This window comes from Eutrema salsugineum, unplaced genomic scaffold (genome assembly GCF_000478725.1).
Source record: "Eutrema salsugineum unplaced genomic scaffold, Eutsalg1_0 scaffold_10, whole genome shotgun sequence".
Taxonomy (NCBI): domain Eukaryota; kingdom Viridiplantae; phylum Streptophyta; class Magnoliopsida; order Brassicales; family Brassicaceae; genus Eutrema; species Eutrema salsugineum.
The window spans coordinates 6,682,401-6,702,391 of NW_006256908.1; the positions used below are offsets into that span (position 1 = coordinate 6,682,401).

Sequence of the window (19,991 nt, forward strand, 5' to 3'; positions counted from 1 at the left end):
TTCAGACTCTTGGTAGCTGCATGAAGATTCTTGAAAATGTGAGACTTCTTAAGTAACTCACTTAATCAATCAATGAAATTTGTAAAATACATAAATACCCTTATCATAAACGTAATGTGAGACATTATGGTCGTGGATAATATATAAGCTGCAAAATAAGCCAACAAATCCAATATGCTCTAAAACATTTATTCTCTGAAAAAAAAAATGCCAAAAATCTTGTGGAAAAGCCTCCATCTTTGCTTCCCGTCAAATCTCACCAAATGCTATTCTTCGCCGTGCCTTCCTCCCTCCGCCGCCGCCGCCGACGAAGAAGATCCAAGCCGTCCCTCCATCGTTCTCATCAACAACTTCAACCTCCTCTACCACGACGACGACGACGACAACAACCGCAACCACCGTGTCGCTGACTTACCTTCCTCCTCCACCACCACCACCGCAACCACCTCTTCCTCCACCGCCACGTCATCAACTGAATCCGAAAATCACGACATTTTATCCGCCGCTTTCGCTTCCCGTCGCTTCTTCTTCTCTTCCCCTGGCCGATCCAATGCAATCACCGACTCACCCGAAACCCGGTCAAGAGAACTATCTGATAATTACGAGAATGCCACTACAAGTAGAAAAAAGAAGAAGAACTACGACGCTACGTCCGTGAATAATAATAATACCACGAGGCTTCTAAGCGGAGGAACAGCCGTGAAGCAACACGTGTACTCACCGGATCCGTTGACTGACTTCCGGCGATCAATGCAGGAGATGATTGATGCCGCCATTGTCGACGGAGAACTTAGCCATCCCGACGACGACGACGACGACGGGTACGATTTCTTGAACGAGCTGCTTCTCAGTTATCTCTCGTTGAATCCAACCGACACACACAAGTTTGTTATTAGAGCTTTCTCCGACATTCTTGTCTCGCTCTTGTCGGAAGAACGTCGAATATGCTGACGTGGTGGCCGCCGGGATGAGAAAGAACGTCCAGTGTAATGAATGCCCCACGTGATTATTAATTAAGAGAACCTAACTTTTTTTTTTCTTTTTTCCATATCAATGTCTTCAAGGAAGAGTAGTTAAGCAATTTAGAAGAACTACTGACAATTTTATCCCTTTTTTTTAATCTTAATTAAAAATCTTCAACTCCGTAACAGAGGTTAATAATATGCTTAGCATTACAATCGTTTGATCAAATGTAGTTATTGTGTAATGACATGTTTTTTCAAGCATTATTTCAGGAGTCATGTGCATACTGTTTTAGGGTTAAGCCTTAATTTGAACAACAACAAAAATATTGCTTTAGTTTTTTTTTTAATAATAATATATATCTTGTTTTGAATTAGTTGAATTAAAATTTAAAACCAACAAAAAATTGAATGATGAAAAGGATTGAATAAATATGAGATATAACTTATATATTTGGTTGGATAATATGAGGTTAGATATTTTGTTGTCAAAATCAGGAGAAGAAATTAAAAAGACGTTTAAATTGTTAGAGAGTGAAAGAGAAAATTGTTAATTGAGACCGCACTATTTTTTTTTAGAAAAGAAGAATCAAAGCATCTATTTTTGTTGTTTAACATAATTATTGGCAGACCGGAGCATTTGAATTGGTAGCAGATTTCTAATAATGATATGGACAAAACTTGTTCGGAGTTAGTCAGTTTGCGGGAAGCTCCAAATCCAAACGAAATTAAAAATATATAATTCTAGTCATAGTTTAACTTATGAATTAACAAATGTAAATACGTCCAAAAAACTTTATTCGAAGAGTTAAAAATGAGCTTGGCTTGGTCAATGAAGAATAGGGTTGAGTAGCTACAGCAAAGTACCACCAAAGCTCAAAGCTTGAGGCATCGATTAACTCTCTAGTTGTTTATATAGTATCAAGGCATGGATTCTGTTTTTGAATATTACTATGATTCCACACTTTAGTAAAGAGAAAAATAGGTCATGTTTTTTCGAATGCTATAAAGTAAGATTTTGCTTTAATTAATATTAACCAAAATGTATTCACAATGTGGTTTTGCTTTTTTTTTTTGCTTCTTTCCATTAGATTTAACACATAACACAAGGTGAGACAAAACAAAATAATTGAGAATCCTAAGAGACGGATGTTGGAAGGTCCACTCGACCTAAATAAATTATAGAACTATGATTAGCAATTTATAATTATATAAGGGTCTAATTAATAATCAAAAGTATATATGAATAGTTAGTTGGTTTAGGTAAAAATAAGACTATACATTTTGTCTTATTCACTCAAGAAATAGAACTAGCCTCTAGACCCTCTCAATTGCGACTATTTTGTGAAACCAAACACAATTTAAAAGAATTAGTACAATATGATAAACTTGAATATACGTGAACAAATGCCGGAAAACCATATATACATGTCTAAATAATTCTTATTTGTTAACACTTTGAATTATCGGCACGAAATAGGATTTTTGTTTCTCATCTCATCTCATGCTTGTAATAATGTGCATATGGGTTTATTAATTGCAGTTAAATTTGACGATAATGTTAAATTTGTTTTTAAGTAGGTTTAATTAAATCACCATATGAAACAACTAAATATTCTTTTTTTTGGGGGGGGGGGGGAGGATTTGAAATAACTATTATTTGCATAAGTTAAGGACTCAAAACTTGTATAATAATAAGCAATATTAAGTATACTTTTCGAGTTGGTAATAGGTGCCTGGTTTTCTGCCCCTTGTCTCCAATTCTGCCCAACCACTTGGTTGATAGGTCAACATGTAAACTTACGTTCTTTTAATTTGTTTGCTAATAATAGTCTCTGTCACTATATGTATATGTATGTGTGATGAGAGAGAGAGTGAGAGCAAGTTTGGATCAAATGTACAGTAGTCTGTAAAATTTAGATATGAATCCCTGATTTGTTGGCAAAATTTATACAAACTTTTGACTCCAACAACATAAAGTTCTCTACACCTACCTAAATGTTGGTCAATCACAAGATATGGGATCAAAATCGAGACAGAACAAAGAAAAAAAGTTTGAAACTCATACAAACATTTGGACTTCTCCTACTTACTAAATGAAACTCAGAAAAAAAAAATAATTTGATACATAGAAAAGTAAACAAAGTAGTTTTATTTATAAAATTTCTCATCGTGAAATTTACGACAGCTAAGCTGGAATAGCTCAGTTGGTTAGAGCGTGTGGCTGTTAACCACAAGGTCGGAGGTTCGACCCCTCCTTCTAGCGATTTTTTCTAATTCCTTTACGTAGTTAAGCTTGATAATTGTGAGTCTCTTAAATTTCATTTTGGTCTCTAAAAATCTTGCAACACAAAATATCAAAAGCTCAAAAGAAAGAATGTTATTCTACAAGAACAGTATTACTTCATTACACATATGAACATTGTTTACAACTTAAATACAACACACCCAACACACAAACTATACAAACTCTCCTCTAAAAGATCATAATATCAAACAGACTCTCACATCTCATCATTCTAAAAACTATCACCAACCGATTTTTTATTCAAAACCTTACATCTTCCTCTGGAGAGTAATCAAATCAAGAGTAGATCCATACTTCACATTCAAAGCTTGAGCACACCAACCATGTCCATCATCAACCGTCGGCATCCTCACTTCAACCACAGGAACCACAGGGCTTTTCGAGCCAGGCATCAACACAGCTGCAAAAACACGCAAAGCATTCGACGCATCAATGTCCATACAAACATTAATCTCCGGAACACCTTTCTGCGATGGAGGAATCCCAACGATCTTGAAAAATCCAAGAAGATGATTCTCTTCAACAGTCTCTCCTTCTCCTTCACACACAACGATCAAAGCTTCCTTCTGGTCATCATGAACCGTCGTGAAGAAGAGGTCTTTCCTCGCAGGAACCATCGTGTTGCGTGGAATCACTGGTACGAACTTGTTTCCGTTAGCTCTTACACCAACCGCAAGAGCCGTGGCTTGTATAGTCAAGAGATCTAAGCTCCCAAACGGATCGTGAATCCCTGAAGTCACAGCACCTTCCAAAGCTGCACCTCTCACCGCAGCTTCTAAAGGATTCACGTCTTTGTAAATCTCATCTTTCTTGCATACGTTCTTGAGAATGGCTCTTACTTTCGGGATGCAAGAACACCCTCCCACCATAATCACATCGTCGATATCACCACTCTCCACTCTCGCATCTCGCAGACACTGCACAACAAGCCTCTCGCATTCTTGAAACACCTTCTCGTTCACTTCTTCAAACTCCAACCTATCAAGAACCTTGGAAACCATGTCGCCGTCTCCCAAATCCACTTCGATTTGGACGTTTTCTTGACTAGACAGCCTGTGTATAGCGTCCTGCGTCGCTACACGGAGCAACCCTGAAGCTTCTTTGTTCGGAGGAGCGATATAGCGCATTGTGTTCTGCAGAATGTCTTCTCCTCCAATGGCGTTTCCCGCCAAGGATTTGATCTGCGAAACGCCACCAGCAGTCGCTGTAACCGCAACGTCACAATAACCAGCACCGATGTTGAATATAACCGCAAGCCTCTCGCTTCCACTTCCCATATTCTCATGCGTAGTCATCTGCTGCTGCTGCGCGTAAAGCAACGCGATTGCGGTTGGTTCAGGCATCAAACGAAGAACATGAAGTCCAGCCATAGCACAAGCTCTCTCCATCCTTGTGAGCTGAAACCTGGAGAAAGAAACAGGAACCGTGAGAACAACGTTTCTCACGGCACGTTTCAGCTGAGTTTCAGCCATTAGACGCAACTCCACAAGAAATATCGCAAGAACTTCCTCTGGAGTTGTGGATCTCCAAGCATTGTTCACCAACGCAGCGATGAACGGCCTGACTCCAATGTCTAGCGTTTGAACAAAAAAAGGAAGGTTTTTGCTGGCGTGAACCACAGGGTCTGTGTCTACACGGCCGATGAGACGTTTCATGTTGAAGATGGCTGCTCCGGTTAGCATTTCTTGCTCGTGTGAGAGCTGGTTGCTCACACCTCCTGCAGGGACTTCGTCTTTGAAAGTGACGAATGATTTGATTAGTTTCTGGTTTCTTGTGTTCCTCAAGATGTGAACTTGAGAGCCGTTCCAAACTGCTATGCTGCATTGGGATGTACCAATATCGATTCCAACTGCTATTTCGGGTAGTGAAGGAGATGATGATGATTTCTCTTCTCCTGTGTTTTCGCTGTCCGAGGCAACCGTGTAAGCTGGTTCTGCCATTTTCCCTGTTTCAGATAACAAGGTTACCATGTTTGAACATAGAGATTTAACTCAAAATCGAACGAATTACTCTACCAGAGTTTCAATACAATCAATTATTCTACCATTTTGCATCAATGATTAGTGAAAATTACCCCTAATCTTGTTTTCCTTTTGATTACTCAAAACATTTTAAAGCGTACTCAGTCAGAACAGAAACAATTCCAATTTCCAACACAAACTGAAATTTATTTTCAAGTGTCTGAGAGATTCGAGAAAATCGAAACTTAGCAACAAAACCCAGTGGGAAAATAAATTGAAAATCAAACGAAGTGTGCTAAGCTTGATCGAAGAGGACACAGAAACAACAAACCTGAAATAAAGGAGAGATCTTTGTGTTTGTAGCTGTAGCTGGATTAGAAAGTTGTCGAGAGGGAGAAGAAGTAGAGAGAGTTTAGAAGGTGCGAGAGATGAAGAATTGAGGATTGAACAACTTCTAGAGTTTGCTCGAGAAGAGGAGGGAGTTCCTTTTTTTTTTTTGATTCTCACTGTTTCTTGCGAAATTAATTTGCCGACCTAAAAATACACACAAAAATCGAGATTTATCTATTGTTCAAAATGGGCTCATTTAACTTTATGGGTCGATGTAGCAGATGGGTCTAGAGCAAATTTTTGGCCCAACTGATGGATAAATATTCAGTCTATACTTTTTTTTTTGTTTGTTAATAGGAGAAAACTGACTATTCTCCTATGAACGTGTTAGAGCTTTTAATCCATATATATTAACTTTTGATCCATGCTAAAACTTACATGAACTATTTAATAATTTGAAATTTTTACATGAAATCTTAAAATACGGTTAATATCATCAAAACTGTAAACAATATGAATTTTCCGTCAATGATTAATTGACATAGTTAACATGTAGCACATCAGTTTACTATATTATATGATTTAATCGACTTTTTAAAAAAAAAACTCAGCTGTCCAAAATGATATCGTTTTAATATATATATATATATTTTAAGAAACTATCTTTGCTCTCGAACACACAACCTTAAAGCAAATTACTTAACACCATACAAACTATACAAATATACAATTATAACCATTAAAGGTATTCTGATTAAGAGTTCGTTTGTAAATTTTTGGTTTAGTTTTTTTTCTGCATTTTCTAAATTTTGATATAAGACGCATATAGCTATGGCTATTCTTCTCTGGCTCCAATAGTTGGTTTGTGTAATTTTATGATAATTGCAAAAGAATAGATAGTATCACATTCGAATCTATCACGATAGAGAAGATGAGGTTGGACAAAAATAAGTGTCCAACCAATAACACGACTCATTGGTGACGTCTCTTGATGGGAAAAGGATGTTTGGGACAGGTCCACTTAAAACAAATTATATCAATTAACAAGATGAATATCTTAATAAATCAAACATAATCCCCATCAGCGATATACATTATTTTGTTTTAGATAATTTCTTTTATGCAAACTCATACATTATGGGGGGGGTTTTGAAGGTGATCAACTGATGATAAGGGATTCACATGCTATTTGTTTAAAAAATTTGTCTTTTGGTTTAAAAAAAAAATCGAGAAGAGTTGAATCGTAGGCATCTTCCCATATGGAAATCAAGTTTGGACGTTCATGCGCAAAGTTCGTCACTAATACAAATTCCGGTTCATTTAATTTATGCTTTTAAATCCATTTATGGCTTTTAATAAAATGTTCTTGGACATTAGGTGAACTTATCTCATAATCTTCATTCTCCAACCATCTAGTAAAGTAAGGGTGGGCTACACGTAAAAATAGTACTATCAACGCGTAATAGGAGGAGATATTTGTTGTTTTCCATTAAAAAACATGTGTTTTGTGTGTCGAAGCTTCTGCGAGTGACATCTTATTTATATAAAAAGGTCCTCTTGTAGGCAATGTTGTTTTATTTTAAACATGATATGATTGACTTTTTATTTTAAACTTTTATCAATATATTAGTAGATTATAACGACGTGTAGTCTAAAAATCATAAGAAAGAAAGTTAACGTTAGAATCAAACAACCAGCATTTGAATTAACACTAGAGATAACATGAATTTTGAGATAAGAAAACCTAAAAAAAAACTGTAAGAAATATAATTTCTCGTATACAAAACAAATGTTTACTACACTTGAAAGTCCATCATCATCTTCACTTCTTCACCAATTCCGAAAAGCTTATTTGGAACATTATTGATAATTTATGGTGATTCAACATTCACGTACGTGGCATTCCATCATTTTGTAAACGACACCAATCTATTCAACAGGACATGAACCGTCTATATTTGGCACATCGGCCTTGTGCTAGCAGCTGAGATGTAATATGATTCCGGAGGAACAATTCTTTGGTTCTATATATACAAGAAGAAGAAACGTACTCATTTAAGCATAGATGTTAAAAGTTACGACACTTGATCATGTAAAACATAATGATAACACAACCACATGTATACAATACGTTAATTTCTATGTTGCATGATAAATAATATTAACTTTAAAATTTTGTCTAAAATTATATGTTATTTTTGATTTATCTGCAACTTTTTTTTCAAAAAAATTGGATTATTAATTTTTACTTTGCTTGTTTAATCATTGATTGAATTATGTTTGGATAGATGATAAATAATTTTCAATTTAAAAAACCAACCACTTAAATAATTTATGTGTGTAAGAACTTTAAATATCTCTAAGATATGAGATAGGAAAGAAACTATTCAATTCGTTTTCATTTACTCTGATTTAATTAATTAATTTTATAACTTTCTGCGATTATTCTTAACAACCAAAATGCAACAGATGATTGGTTTTCATATTTATAAAAATCTAAAACTCATAGCTTTTTTTATATACAAGACTACGATCTACCGTTCAGATATTTCAGAGTCAGTTAATTAAAACATTTAAACCCATTATTGAAAAAAAAATATCAATCCCGTAACTCCGTAAGGTTTTGAAACTCTTAGAAATATAAATAAAGAAAATGATTTTACATTGTGTAATCAATACGATTACGATTGTGACAAGAGAATCAAGATATAATATGATTCGATTAACATAAAAACATATATATTCAATGTAACATATTAAGAAAGTGTGTGTAGATAAAATAGACGGACGAAAAGGATTTGGACCATGAGTCAGCAGTCAGTATCCATGATTATAAAAATGTAAGACAAAACATTAAAAAAAAAAATATGAGTGGAAAAATGAGAACAAATAAAAATAAAAAGACGACTCAGCTTTCCTATAAATACCATCCAACCTCTCCCTTTCTTCATGCCTCTTCTTTGTTTCTTATTTCCTCCATTTTCTAAAATATTTAAAACAGTATTGTTGCTAACTTAATTTCTTGTAATGGATTTCTCTCCTATCAATTGCCTCATTTTCGGTAAGCTTAAAATGCATTTACTATTCTATATTAATTCTTTTCCATTTTTTTTTTCTTTCCTCATACTTGGTATCGTTCTTGTGATCAGATTTGGATGACACATTATACCCTCTCAAAACCGGAATAGCGCCAGCTGTCAAGAAAAATATCGACGGTCGGTAACTGAATAAAATAAGAAAATTATAATACTTTTTTTTGTTTACTGATTTAAAAACATTTCGATCAATTATATTTGCTGGGCAGATTTTCTAGTGGAGAAATTTGGATTCCCGGAGAGTAAAGCTTCAAGTCTAAGGGTCGAACTCTTCAAGACTTATGGAAGCACTCTCGCTGGTCTCAGGGTAATTTCACTTCTCCAAATTCGTGTATTTTAAACAATTATTAGTTCATTATTTCAGGGGTTTATATAACTTATTATTTTCTTATAAATTCTTGTAGGCCTTAGGTCATGATGTTCATCCTGATGAATATCACAGGTAAAAAAAAGGAAAAAAAAAACATCTTACGTCAACATATATAATTATATTCCCATGGAAATGTTTGTTTTTCTAAAGATTATATTTTGTTGGAAATTTGTTTGCAGTTTCGTGCACGGAAGATTGCCGTACGGTTCCATCCAACCAAACAGCAAACTACGAAACCTTCTGAACAAAATCAAACAGAGAAAAATTGTAGGTTTAGTCTTTTGGTTTTTTATTAATTTATCACCAAACATGATTAAATGTTTTTCTTTTCTTTCTAAAAATACAAATGATTTAATGATCATTATTTTGTGTTTTCTTGGGACTTCAGATTTTTACGAATTCGGACAGGGACCATGCGATGAAGGTTCTGGAGAAGTTGGGTTTAGAAGATTGTTTCGAAGAGATGATTTGTTTCGAGACAATGAACCCGAATTTATTCGGGTCAAAAACAACCCGACCCGATGAGCATCCCGTCGTCCTCAAGCCTTCGTTGACCGCAATGGATATTTGCATTCGTGTCGCCAACATTGACCCTCGCCGCACGGTAATATTCATATTTATATTTCCCTTATTATCTTTTTTTTTTAATCTTGGAAATTATTACAATTACGAATTATAAATTTTTTTCTTACATTCAAAATAGATATTTTCGGATGATAATATCCACAATATTACCGCGGGTAAATCTGTCGGGCTTCGCACAATCCTGGTAATTTTCTTAAATCTATTTACAATTTTTTTTCCGATATTTGATTTCTATGTGAATTCATTTTTTTTTGTTTTTGGTTAAAAAGGTGGGGAGATCAGAAAAGACGAAAGAGGCTGATTTCGCGGTGGAGACAGTAGCTGAGATAGCTACGGCGGTGCCGGAGATTTGGACGACGACTACGACCGGATTTGACGTCGGCGGTGAAAGTGTCAGACGGAGCAAGAGTGAGCTGGAAGCAATGGCTTCAATCACAGCCGTCGGTGCGTGATGTATCGTGTCGGCGAATCATGACCGTTGGATATTTTTTAACGTTTAGTGGTTGAGATTGTACAGATGGCGTCAAATCTCGATGATGCATGTGAATAAAAATAATAGTGGATGGTGGATATATGATGACATTCATCCCATGTGGACACCCAAATGTGAATACGCAATGAAATACCAAATGTATGATGACGATGATTTCAATAAGATGTGTATGTCCTTTCTTTGTTTTTCCTGTCATATGTATTATGTATAATATTGTAAAAATAGTTTGAATAATTTTCAAAACATGCGAACTCTTGAGATTTATAATTCTATAAACTTCTATTATATATATAGTTTGCATAATATGTGGAAGATAATTATCAATTTAAATTATATAGTTAAATTCAACTTTCTAAAAAGCATAGTAATAATCAAATTCATAACCGTTTAATATATTTATTCACCTAGAAATCCATTACAAAGACTGAAACATTGATGAAAAATCCGAATTGACGTGCGTGTTTATTATTTTTAATTTCTCCGATAAACGTTTTTATTAATTCTCTTACTACGAAAATGGAATAAAATAGACTCAAAAATGCAAGCATTGGACTTGTCACACAGTTTCGCAACTCGGATATCACAATATATTTTCTTGTTTCTCCTTAGCCCTTAAGAAATGTCGATCGGGCTACGTTTGGAAAATTTGTAAAGAGAGTTGCTTCACATTATGGGTTCGAAATAGAGGTAATCTACACGATATAACAATAACATCTTCCCTGTAGAAATTAAAACATCTCATGTTCCTCCATGCTCAGTGTTTGTATTAAGTATTAACATTTAAAGAAAGAAAGAACAATTGAAACAGCGTACACTATTAATCCCTGGTCTATGATGCAGCCATGCAGGTCAGATATCTGATCATGTCCCTCTGGATTTGATTATCTCTAATCTCTAAGCTCAGCTTCAGTATCTGTTTCTATATTTTGTCTGGTTGATTTCGAATCTATGGGTGGGTTTATTTGTGTTGTTATGTGTTGTAGAAACTATACCATTGCTGCCTTCTGGACAATAAGGAAGAAATATTTATCCTAGAGTTATTTTTTTTGTTGCATCTGGATTTCTTTTTTTTTTTTTGTGCTGAATTAATGATCCAATCTAAACATATTCCACATCTTCAAGAGATATTCTATAAATTTAAATTTGAGGTTTTATTCACTACAAGTTTACAAGTGATACTTCAAAACCTCAAAATTTAAGGTTTTGAATAGTAAGGTTTCACTATTCAAATCTCAGAGATTTTTAAATTTTTATTTGCATTTCAATTTTTAAAATTATGTATTTATAAATAATTTTAATAATTTTTCCAGTTTATTATTTTAGTTCCTACAATTTTATATTTCACATATATTATCTACCCAGTTCTCAATTGATGATTAAAAATAACTTCTTTGAACATGATTTGGAGATTAATTCAAGGTAGTGACAAAGACTTTGTACAACTTATGTACAGTTTTTTTGTCCATCAGCTTTATTTCGCCGACCGGACTAGAAAATCATTTTGCCGCTATGCTGGAGATGATTTTTCCGCCAATACTTCGTTTTTTAGGTGGTGATTTTGATTTGTCTGAGATTTCCGTTGAAGACTATTTCTCTACCGGCTTTAGTTCAACTTTCGGGTTCTCCAATCGGCACGTGGAGGATTATTTTTATGATATTGGTGATTTATTCGGGTTGGATCCTTTTCAAGATTTTGACGATTTCTTCGGGTCGGATCTTACTTAACATACTTAAAAAAAAATTCATCTACATACATGTGAAAACTAAAGAAATATGTTTTGTGGAATTGACTTGGTGAAAGCATATGTTTAATGTGGATTTGACTTGGTGAAAATATTTTAAATTTTGATTTGGAATCGTTAAGAGATTCCGAGTTGTTATTGTTAGATCCCTGATTCTATTAAGTTATGAGAGAATGTTATTCTTTGCTTTTGATTATCTTCTGTCAAAAATATTCATAGTATGATTGATAATCTATAAGTTTGACTCCGATTTTCGTGAGCTCAAATACTTGTTAATTAACGGTGAATTAGCTTGAGTGGAGGGAGGAACAGCCTCAATTGGTCGTTTTCACAAGCACTTCTCTTCGTCAAAACTTGTGATGCGTTTCAAGACATAAAACATGGATGGGAGATGTATGATCCTCATGATCTGACGAATAACAAAGTGCATCGTTACAACGAATGTCGCTTTTTTTTGGGAGGAAACAATCTTTTAATCAAAAGAGTATACAAAAATATGCAGTAAGATTAAGTGTTTTTTTTCTTGACCCTTTCAATCTTTCTCTAAATATTTCATTGTGTCTCTAATCTTAAATATAATGCAATGTTGAATGTAGGTGGTTTAAGATAATTTAATATCTTTTTGGTTCTGTGAAGCAACTCTCTTCTGAATCTTCATCATCTAAGTCGAATAATGATGAGCTGTACTTACCTCCCAGATATGTGAACTAAGCCGATGGTGGTGTGGTGTGGTGAACGAAGCCTACATGTCAATATGCCAGAAAAATATAACTCTTATTTGATACAAGTGTACAATGTTGAACATAGAGATTAAACAGATTCAATGTCACTCGAATTAGAATGAATTTTATTGACTTTTTTGGTTCTTATCAAGAAAAATTCACAATGCTCCTATTGATTGAGGTTTTGAGTGGAAAATATAGCAAATGCAGAATAAATGTAGATGAAGCCATTTTCTTTTTTCTGTTCACAATTTTTAAACAGTACAAAAAATATTATTATAAAATTCATTAATCTACATACAGATTAATAGATTATAAATGTATGACAAATTACTAAAATATATAAGAGGGTAAACAGCTATCGAAAATCTGCATTTCACCCAAATCTGCAATTTTTTTTAAATAATTTATTTTTTCAGCTACATTATTTGTTCTACTTTATTTGGTCTGTGTATCATTCAAAGCCTGAATATGTAGCTCAATTAAAATGACTTCCAACGACATAAAACTCCTTGAGTAGCAGCCGATAAATTATGAATCTTAAAGTATAATCCTAAATGTGAATATTCATTGATCCTAGATGACAAAAAATAATACTGCTAAGGTACGTGAGAGAATTTCAAAGTATTAATATACTGTATGTGGAAGATAAATTTCAAATGATTTATTCTTTTAAAAGCATAGCAATAATTAATGGGAAAATGGCCTAACGTAGGCTCATTAAAGAGCATGAGGCCCAATTTATTTTGAAAAGCCGTTTCCTCATATAATCCTCCACGGTGGAATCAATCTCCAAAGAGAAGACCCACCATGATTTCATCGTCAGAGATGACGGCGACGGCGACGGCACCGGCGCCGGCACCGGCACCTGATATGGTATCAGCCATCGCAACGGGAACCGAGCGGAAAGAGATGTTGAGAGAAGTGGATGATGAAAAGGAGGAGAAAATACGCCGTCAGAAGAAGCTTGAGGAAGCTCTCGAAGCCAAATCTCTTCGCCGCATTATCAGTGCCTACCTCAAGTATTATCTTATTTTCTCGTTGTTTATTTCTACTCATCATTTCTAGAGTCTTATATTTTCGTATCTGAAACGGCACTATGTTTGGAGGATTCATGGAGAATTATCTGACTGATTAGAATTTCGAATCACAATTCTAAATTCTGTTGTAAAAATTCCTGGGTTTTAGTGGTGGTGAAGTTACAGGAACTGGATTTTGGTTGGATTTTCAGTATATGATTGGGAATATGTGTACTTTGGTTTTTAGGATCATTTTTTTCTTCATATAATGTAAGCTTCACACTGAAGTGAAAGGCTCACGTTCATTGCTTCTGAGTTTTTACATTGTTTGTATTCGTTATTGGGTTTCTGAATCTGAGATACGCTGATCAAAGTTTGAAACTCACGGTTCCTGTGAAGCCTCTTGTAGAAGGTGGACTGTAAATGTTAGTTTTCCATGAACATAAGCTGTTATGAGTCAGATTTTCGACCTAAGTTGGTGAAGCTTACTTTTTTTGTAAAAGCCATGTTAGTAGGGTCATCCTTGGTTAAATTAGTTCATTTCGTTCGTTCATTTATGTTGAAAAGTTTCTGCTTCGCTGACCTTCCTTATCCTTGTGAAATTTTGACAGTTATCCTGAGGCTTCTGAAGAAGATCTGAAAAGATGGGAAAGATCATATCGGAAGCTGTCTCCTGGGCACAAGGTAATTTTTTGTCGCCTGATTTCTAGCCTTGAGAAATGTCATATATGATTTATTAGAGAGAGTAACGACATTTTCTACTAAAAATGTCTCTAAATATGGTTTGCGATAGTTGTGTATGAAGATGTTCTAATTGTTATTTCTTTCGGCAGTTTGTTATTTGTTGCGTAAGCCTATCGATATTATGTTAATGGTTTACTGCTATAGCATATTTTAGAGTTCGAAATACTTACATATGATTAGACACTCTGACTCATGGATAGTTGTTAAGAGATTTGATATCAAGTTTAAGTTGATTATTTGTTGAATCTTCTTTCTTATAATTATACTAAACTAACTATTTTCAGCGTTGCGCTTTTTTTTTTTTGTTTCTTGTCCAGGCATTGGTACCCCATTACCCTTTGAAGTTTCAGAGATTAAGAAGGTGAAATCTATATTCAGTAGACGTTTCACCATTTTATAGTAACCTCGTCGTCTAGATAAGTGTCACAAGCTTGCTTGGATGATATTCAGATTTTTTTTTTTGTTTCATTATAATTGCCTCGAGGTTCAGACATGACTAGTTGCTTCTTCTTTTCTACTTTGGGTTATGGAAGAATCCTAAACGTTTTCATTAACTTTTCTAATAAAAAGTGATGTTGGAAAGTAATGTTTCTGGTGTTGACATCAGTGCATTGTCATCCTCTTAAATATGTGACCTTTGTGGAATGATTTTCGAAAAATGATTTGCATGTATAAAGTAAGATAACATATTTTAGAACTAATATGTGAGTTGTCAACTCTTTTATTTATATCTACTACTCTCTGAAATATATAAAAAAATTCACATTGTTAACTACTGACAAATTGGAGTACTTACGTATTTGATTGCGTAAATCCTGTTTAGTTAATTTAACGTTCATTGTCATTTTGTGATATACGTGCCTCTTATATTTGGTCTTTCCTCTTGCTGGGACACTAAAATTGATAGTATGCCATTTTGAACTCGGAACTATTTTCGTGTTTGTGCTTGTCCCAGATGTTAGTATAGTCGAATGTAAAATACCAGTGAGTTATTGGACTTTGTTGTGCAGGTGTATATCGACGAATTCATATTTCATATTTAATATGCTTCAGGTCAGTTGCAGTTGCAGACATATCTTCTAATGATTCCCTTGGCGTTTTAATTGCTCCATGCTACTTATTTGAGTTTGTTATTCGGAAATTTAAATGCTTGATTTGCTTGAAATTCTATGCAATTCATGTCATGTAATGATGTGAATCTTAATTACTTGTCAGGCTTTTGAGCCCCCTATAGACTTGAGTCAGGATCTTGATGGTTTTGAAGACCCAAATCTTGAGTGTGCTCCAAATGAGAAATACATACTAGACGAAAGGCACGACTCTTCTTGTCAGCCTGCCTTGACCAGTAATTGTACATATCAGCAAGAATGTAAAAGCCTGCGCGACCCAGTAACAGGAACTCTGTCTATAGAGGTCAGATTAAGACATGAAAACTACATCCTTTTCATTTATAATCTTTAATATAGTTGTATCAATGCAGGGGCCTCAGAGGAAGGATGCTAATGATCATTCCCCCAAGAATCACTCTGAAGACACAAGAATCAATGATAAGAGAAATGATTGTGATGGAGGCCATTCAAATCACGACCATGGCAATGTAATGTCAAATCATATACTTTTAAACCTCAGTTCCTTCCATAAACCGTGTTGAACATCGTTAGCAATGCGCAGATTCTTTAGTTATTATATCGGTTATATAAGATCTTTAGGCTGTTGAGCATCTTTAGTGGATTATATGAATATAACCTGAGTATTCTATCTCCAGAGAGCGTTCTATTGTCAAGCATATGAGGGCTTTTTATGTGTATAAAGTTTTTGCCTATTACTCCATTTGTGACAAACTTGTCATACCGATTCGTGTGATTTTTGTAATGCTAATGTTGCTCTTTTCTTTCATAGGCATCGTTTCCATCTCATGACTGGTTGGACCCATCGTTACAGACACATGTTCCTCTGGTTGATGTAGATAAGGTATGCTTTTGACTTGTAGTATGGCTGATGGAATTTATTTTCTTCTTCGTACTTCTTCGTAGGTAATCATAATTGTATCAGAGCTCTCGTAGTGTTCATAAACAAAGATTGTAAGGAGACCTGTTAGAATCTAATCTCGAGCTCTGTTAGATCCATTAGGCAGTTTGGACAATTCTGGGAGTCGATTATCTCATCTAGCTTTCTATTTGAGTAAATCCTGTTATAATATATTCTATCCATTAGGCAGTTTGCACAATTTTGGGAGTATACATTGTCTCATGTGGCTTTCCGTATTGAGTGAATCCTGTTGAGCTATGCGTATGCACATGATATAGGTGACAGGCGGCACACCCATACATTTGCATATGTTTGTTGTTGTGTTAGTCACCAATCTAATACTTTGAAATGTGCACGCTTTTGTTGTATTCTAACATAGGTTCGCTGTATAATACGGAATATAGTTCGAGATTGGGCAGCAGAGGTAACTATTTTTTTTTGTCATTTTCTTCTAACAAGTTACAATGATGTATGATTCTTCCATCAATAGCATATCAGAACTTGAGTTGTTAGTTGCATTTTTTTACTTATAGGGTCAGAGAGAACGAGACCAATGTTACAAGCCAATCCTTGAAGAGCTTGATTCATTGTTTCCTAATCGTCAGAAGGAGAGGTACACCATGCTACTGTTATCTGTTCCTGAATTTTGAGTCTGACTTTTTATTAATGCATTCTGAGTTTGTGGAAAGCCTTTTTGTCTTTACTACTATGCAATTCTAAATTTGGTACTCGAAGTCCCGTCATAGAGACGAGACTGAAGAGAGAGAAAAATTGGCAAATGTTTAGATCCTTATTGGTGTGTTGAGAACTAACAATCGACATAGACAAAACAATTAGTATTTGCTGAGGATTTTAGTACCCACTGGATTCACTCTGCTTACAAAGTTAATTATATGATTTTCAGCACCCCTCCTGCCTGTTTAGTCCCTGGTGCTGGACTTGGACGGCTGGCCCTTGAAATTTCTTGTCTAGGTATGCCATGGAGAATTAAACTTTCTGGTTAGATTCAATGATAATAAAATATTACAACTCTTGTGCATTGGGACAGGTTTCATAAGCCAAGGAAATGAATTTTCGTACTACATGATGATATGCTCAAGTTTTATTCTGAATTAGTAAGAGTTTCTTACTTTCCTAATTATATTATCTTTCTATCTTCCCTCTTTTTGTTTGTAGGCAAGATATTTGGTTGTTTCTGAAAAATAGATCAGTCTAAAATATCCTCAATCTGTATCTATATCTTTTCCTTTAAGCATTTTTCACAACAGCCAACCTCTAAACGTTCTTCTTCTCTGATATACCTCTAAATTTTAGTTAAAGGTAATTTCTTACTTTTGGTCCAGTTTTGAGTTTTGCTCAGCTTGATTTTTTTCATCAGTACACAAGTGCCTGGTGAGTGGACAATATACCCCTGGATACACAGCAACTGCAATTCGCTCTCAGACAATGATCAACTACGCCCTATTTCTATTCCTGATATTCATCCTGCAAGGTATATGCCTTTACCGAACCGCATAGAGTACTGGCCTAATATGGTTTTGGAATGTGTAGTTTAGTTTTAGCTACAATAACTATCTGTTTTCCTGGTAAACATAACGGAACTCAATTAAAAGTGTCCAAGCAACTTGCATTGATGATTTTATGTAACTGCAATCATTCTGTCACTTTACTAAAAAGCTTTATTGTAAACATTTTCTGTGAGCAGTGCAGGAATAACTGAAGGTTTCTCTATGTGTGGTGGTGATTTTGTTGAAGTATACAATGAATCAGGTCATGAAGGTAAGAAACTGCGACAAGCCGACGACTCAGCTTTGTTTAAGCCAAGATGCTATTTGTTTCTCACCGTTCATTTGGTCATGTAAACGGTAACAATGAATTTCAGGAATGTGGGATGCAGTTGTGACTTGCTTTTTCATCGACACTGCTCACAACATCATTGAGTACATCGAAACCATATCCAAGATCTTGAAGGATGGAGGAGTAAATTTCCCTGTTACACTCTTTTCCAACCCCTTTGATCTTTTATTACTCCTGACTGTCTAAATGAATTTTCCATCAGGTTTGGATAAACTTAGGACCTCTGCTGTATCACTTTGCGGACACATATGGCCATGAAAATGTAAGCATTGGATTTGTCCCACAATCTCGCTATAACTCGGATATAACATTATATTTCTTGTTTTTCCTTAGGAAATGTCGATCGAGCTAAGCTTGGAGGATGTAAAGAAAGTTGCTTCACATCATGGGTTCGAGATAGAGGTAATCTACACGATATAACAATGACATTTTCCTTCAGAAATTAAAACATATCATGTTCTTCCACGCTGAGTTCTTGTATTAACATTTGCAGAAAGAAAGAACAATTGAAACAACGTACACTACAAATCCCCGGTCTATGATGCAGGTCAGATATCTCATGTCCCTCTGGATTTGATTATCTCTAATCTCTAAGCTTAGTTTCAGTATCTCTGTTTCTATATTTGGCTGGTAGCTTTCGAATCTAAAGGTGGGTTTATTTGTGTTGTTGTGTGTTGCAGAACCGATACTATGCTGCCTTCTGGACAATGAGGAAGAAATGTGCAACAAAAACTTAAACCAAATATCCCCTTAAACTATATTCATTCTGGAATTTTTTTTGTTTGCATCTGGATTTCTTTATTTTTTGTTTTTTGGGATGAAATCTAAAACACTCACTATTTTTTTATGAATAAAAAAAAAACTTCTTCGTTTGCATCATCTTGTTATCTCTCGAATTTTGATCTCTCGTGTGTAGAAAACAATGCAAACAAAAATACACAGAATCTCTTACGAGTTTCATGTTCCGATGTGGAACCCTGAAATACAGAAATAAACCAAACTATTTACAAATGCTCTAGACCTTACTCACTTATACTCTTGATACAAATCTTCAATCTCTTCCTAACTCATGCTCCTTGATACAATGATTCATAACCTTAATAAATCCACCAGAGACATTCGGTTGTTCGTACTAATCAAATCACAATGCGTTCAGTGGGCATGGAAACTTGAAACTAATAATTAATTTCCTTTACAAAAAAAAATTCCACATGCCTCTTGAAAAGTTTTCGAATATACTAAGACTTTATGTACTGTACTCTTAACGAAAAGAAAATATGTTCGCTGTAAATCTCAAAAGAAAAATTCTTAGCATTCTGTTCAGTTGTATTAGACAATATTGTAAAGTTTGGTTGTATATCTATACATTCGCTCTTCTTTCTTAACATGTAAATATTCCCATAGCTAGAGAAAGGTCTAAACTTTTGCTTTGAGAAAGAAAATAAACTCTTTATTAAACAAGATAGGAATAAAGCCATGTTGAATTCAGCATTTTGTTGCATATTCTATTGTTATTCAGAAACTTCTTCAGTAGTATTGACATTAATAGTTACGATGAAGGAGTTTTTGTTTGTCAGTAGACCAATTAATCAGCATTTGTAACTCCCAAAAATTGTTTTTTTTTGTATCAAAAAAAAAAATCCAACGAAAATCTGAAGGATCAAACATCAGCATTCAGAATGTCATCACGATCACACGTGCGAACACGAAATCATACATGAATTGACACGTTAACTCGGCACAGATAAAAACTATACTAAGAAGGTTGACGATGT

General features: G+C 34.7%; 4 protein-coding genes and 1 non-coding gene across 8 annotated transcripts; 4 read left to right on the forward strand and 1 right to left on the reverse strand.

Annotated features, from left to right (window-relative positions):
• Positions 1–183: 183 nt before the first annotated feature.
• LOC18028092 (transcription repressor OFP16) lies at positions 184–1,143 on the forward strand. Its single transcript, XM_006410284.2, has one exon. It carries the CDS (start codon positions 208–210, stop codon positions 949–951), a length of 744 nt encoding a protein of 247 aa, XP_006410347.1. The 5' UTR covers positions 184–207; the 3' UTR covers positions 952–1,143.
• Positions 1,144–3,154: 2,011 nt separating this feature from the next.
• Positions 3,155–3,228, forward strand: TRNAN-GUU. The gene has a single exon. It is a non-coding gene; the product is annotated as a tRNA-Asn (tRNA).
• Positions 3,229–3,332: 104 nt separating this feature from the next.
• LOC18028093 (heat shock 70 kDa protein 8) lies at positions 3,333–5,732 on the reverse strand. Its single transcript, XM_006410285.2, has 2 exons — positions 5,563–5,732; positions 3,333–5,215 (listed from the first exon to the last, which is right to left on the reverse strand). The coding sequence occupies exon 2, from the start codon at positions 5,208–5,210 to the stop codon at positions 3,519–3,521; it is 1,692 nt and encodes a 563-aa protein (XP_006410348.1). The 5' UTR covers positions 5,211–5,215; positions 5,563–5,732; the 3' UTR covers positions 3,333–3,518.
• A 2,710-nt stretch (positions 5,733–8,442) lies between these two features.
• On the forward strand, positions 8,443–10,366 carry LOC18028094 (uncharacterized protein C24B11.05). The gene is made up of 8 exons (XM_006410286.2): positions 8,443–8,622; positions 8,711–8,776; positions 8,866–8,963; positions 9,061–9,098; positions 9,206–9,293; positions 9,415–9,630; positions 9,730–9,795; positions 9,881–10,366. The coding sequence occupies exons 1-8, from the start codon at positions 8,589–8,591 to the stop codon at positions 10,061–10,063; spliced, it is 789 nt and encodes a 262-aa protein (XP_006410349.1). The 5' UTR covers positions 8,443–8,588; the 3' UTR covers positions 10,064–10,366.
• A 2,917-nt stretch (positions 10,367–13,283) lies between these two features.
• Positions 13,284–19,095, forward strand: LOC18027869 (carnosine N-methyltransferase). 4 transcript variants are annotated; one of them, XM_024148158.1, is made up of 18 exons: positions 13,284–13,590; positions 14,199–14,271; positions 14,649–14,692; positions 15,342–15,384; positions 15,547–15,744; positions 15,812–15,928; positions 16,231–16,302; positions 16,739–16,783; positions 16,893–16,972; positions 17,264–17,331; positions 17,408–17,474; positions 17,720–17,851; positions 18,065–18,138; positions 18,242–18,339; positions 18,419–18,478; positions 18,550–18,618; positions 18,710–18,763; positions 18,897–19,095. In XM_024148158.1, the coding sequence occupies exons 1-18, from the start codon at positions 13,379–13,381 to the stop codon at positions 18,951–18,953; spliced, it is 1,563 nt and encodes a 520-aa protein (XP_024003926.1). In that variant the 5' UTR covers positions 13,284–13,378; the 3' UTR covers positions 18,954–19,095. The 4 variants fall into 4 exon arrangements, with proteins under 4 accessions (XP_024003926.1, XP_024003928.1, XP_024003927.1 ...); XM_024148160.1 differs by having other exon boundaries at positions 17,738–17,851; XM_024148159.1 differs by having other exon boundaries at positions 15,821–15,928.
• Positions 19,096–19,991: the final 896 nt, after the last annotated feature.

Coding starts and splice junctions, on each gene's coding strand:
- LOC18028092 (XM_006410284.2), top strand. CDS start 208: ATGCCAAAAATCTTGTGGAAAAGCCTCCATCTTTGCTTCCCGTCAAAT.
- LOC18028093 (XM_006410285.2), bottom strand. CDS start 5,210: ATGGCAGAACCAGCTTACACGGTTGCCTCGGACAGCGAAAACACAGGA.
- LOC18028094 (XM_006410286.2), top strand. CDS start 8,589: ATGGATTTCTCTCCTATCAATTGCCTCATTTTCG. Junction 8,623..8,710: donor TATCAATTGCCTCATTTTCG/GTAAGCTTAAAA, acceptor TCTTGTGATCAG/ATTTGGATGACACATTATAC. Junction 8,777..8,865: donor TGTCAAGAAAAATATCGACG/GTCGGTAACTGA, acceptor TTTGCTGGGCAG/ATTTTCTAGTGGAGAAATTT.
- LOC18027869 (XM_024148158.1), top strand. CDS start 13,379: ATGATTTCATCGTCAGAGATGACGGCGACGGCGACGGCACCGGCGCCG. Junction 17,332..17,407: donor CCTTGAAATTTCTTGTCTAG/GTATGCCATGGA, acceptor GCATTGGGACAG/GTTTCATAAGCCAAGGAAAT. Junction 18,479..18,549: donor ACACATATGGCCATGAAAAT/GTAAGCATTGGA, acceptor GTTTTTCCTTAG/GAAATGTCGATCGAGCTAAG.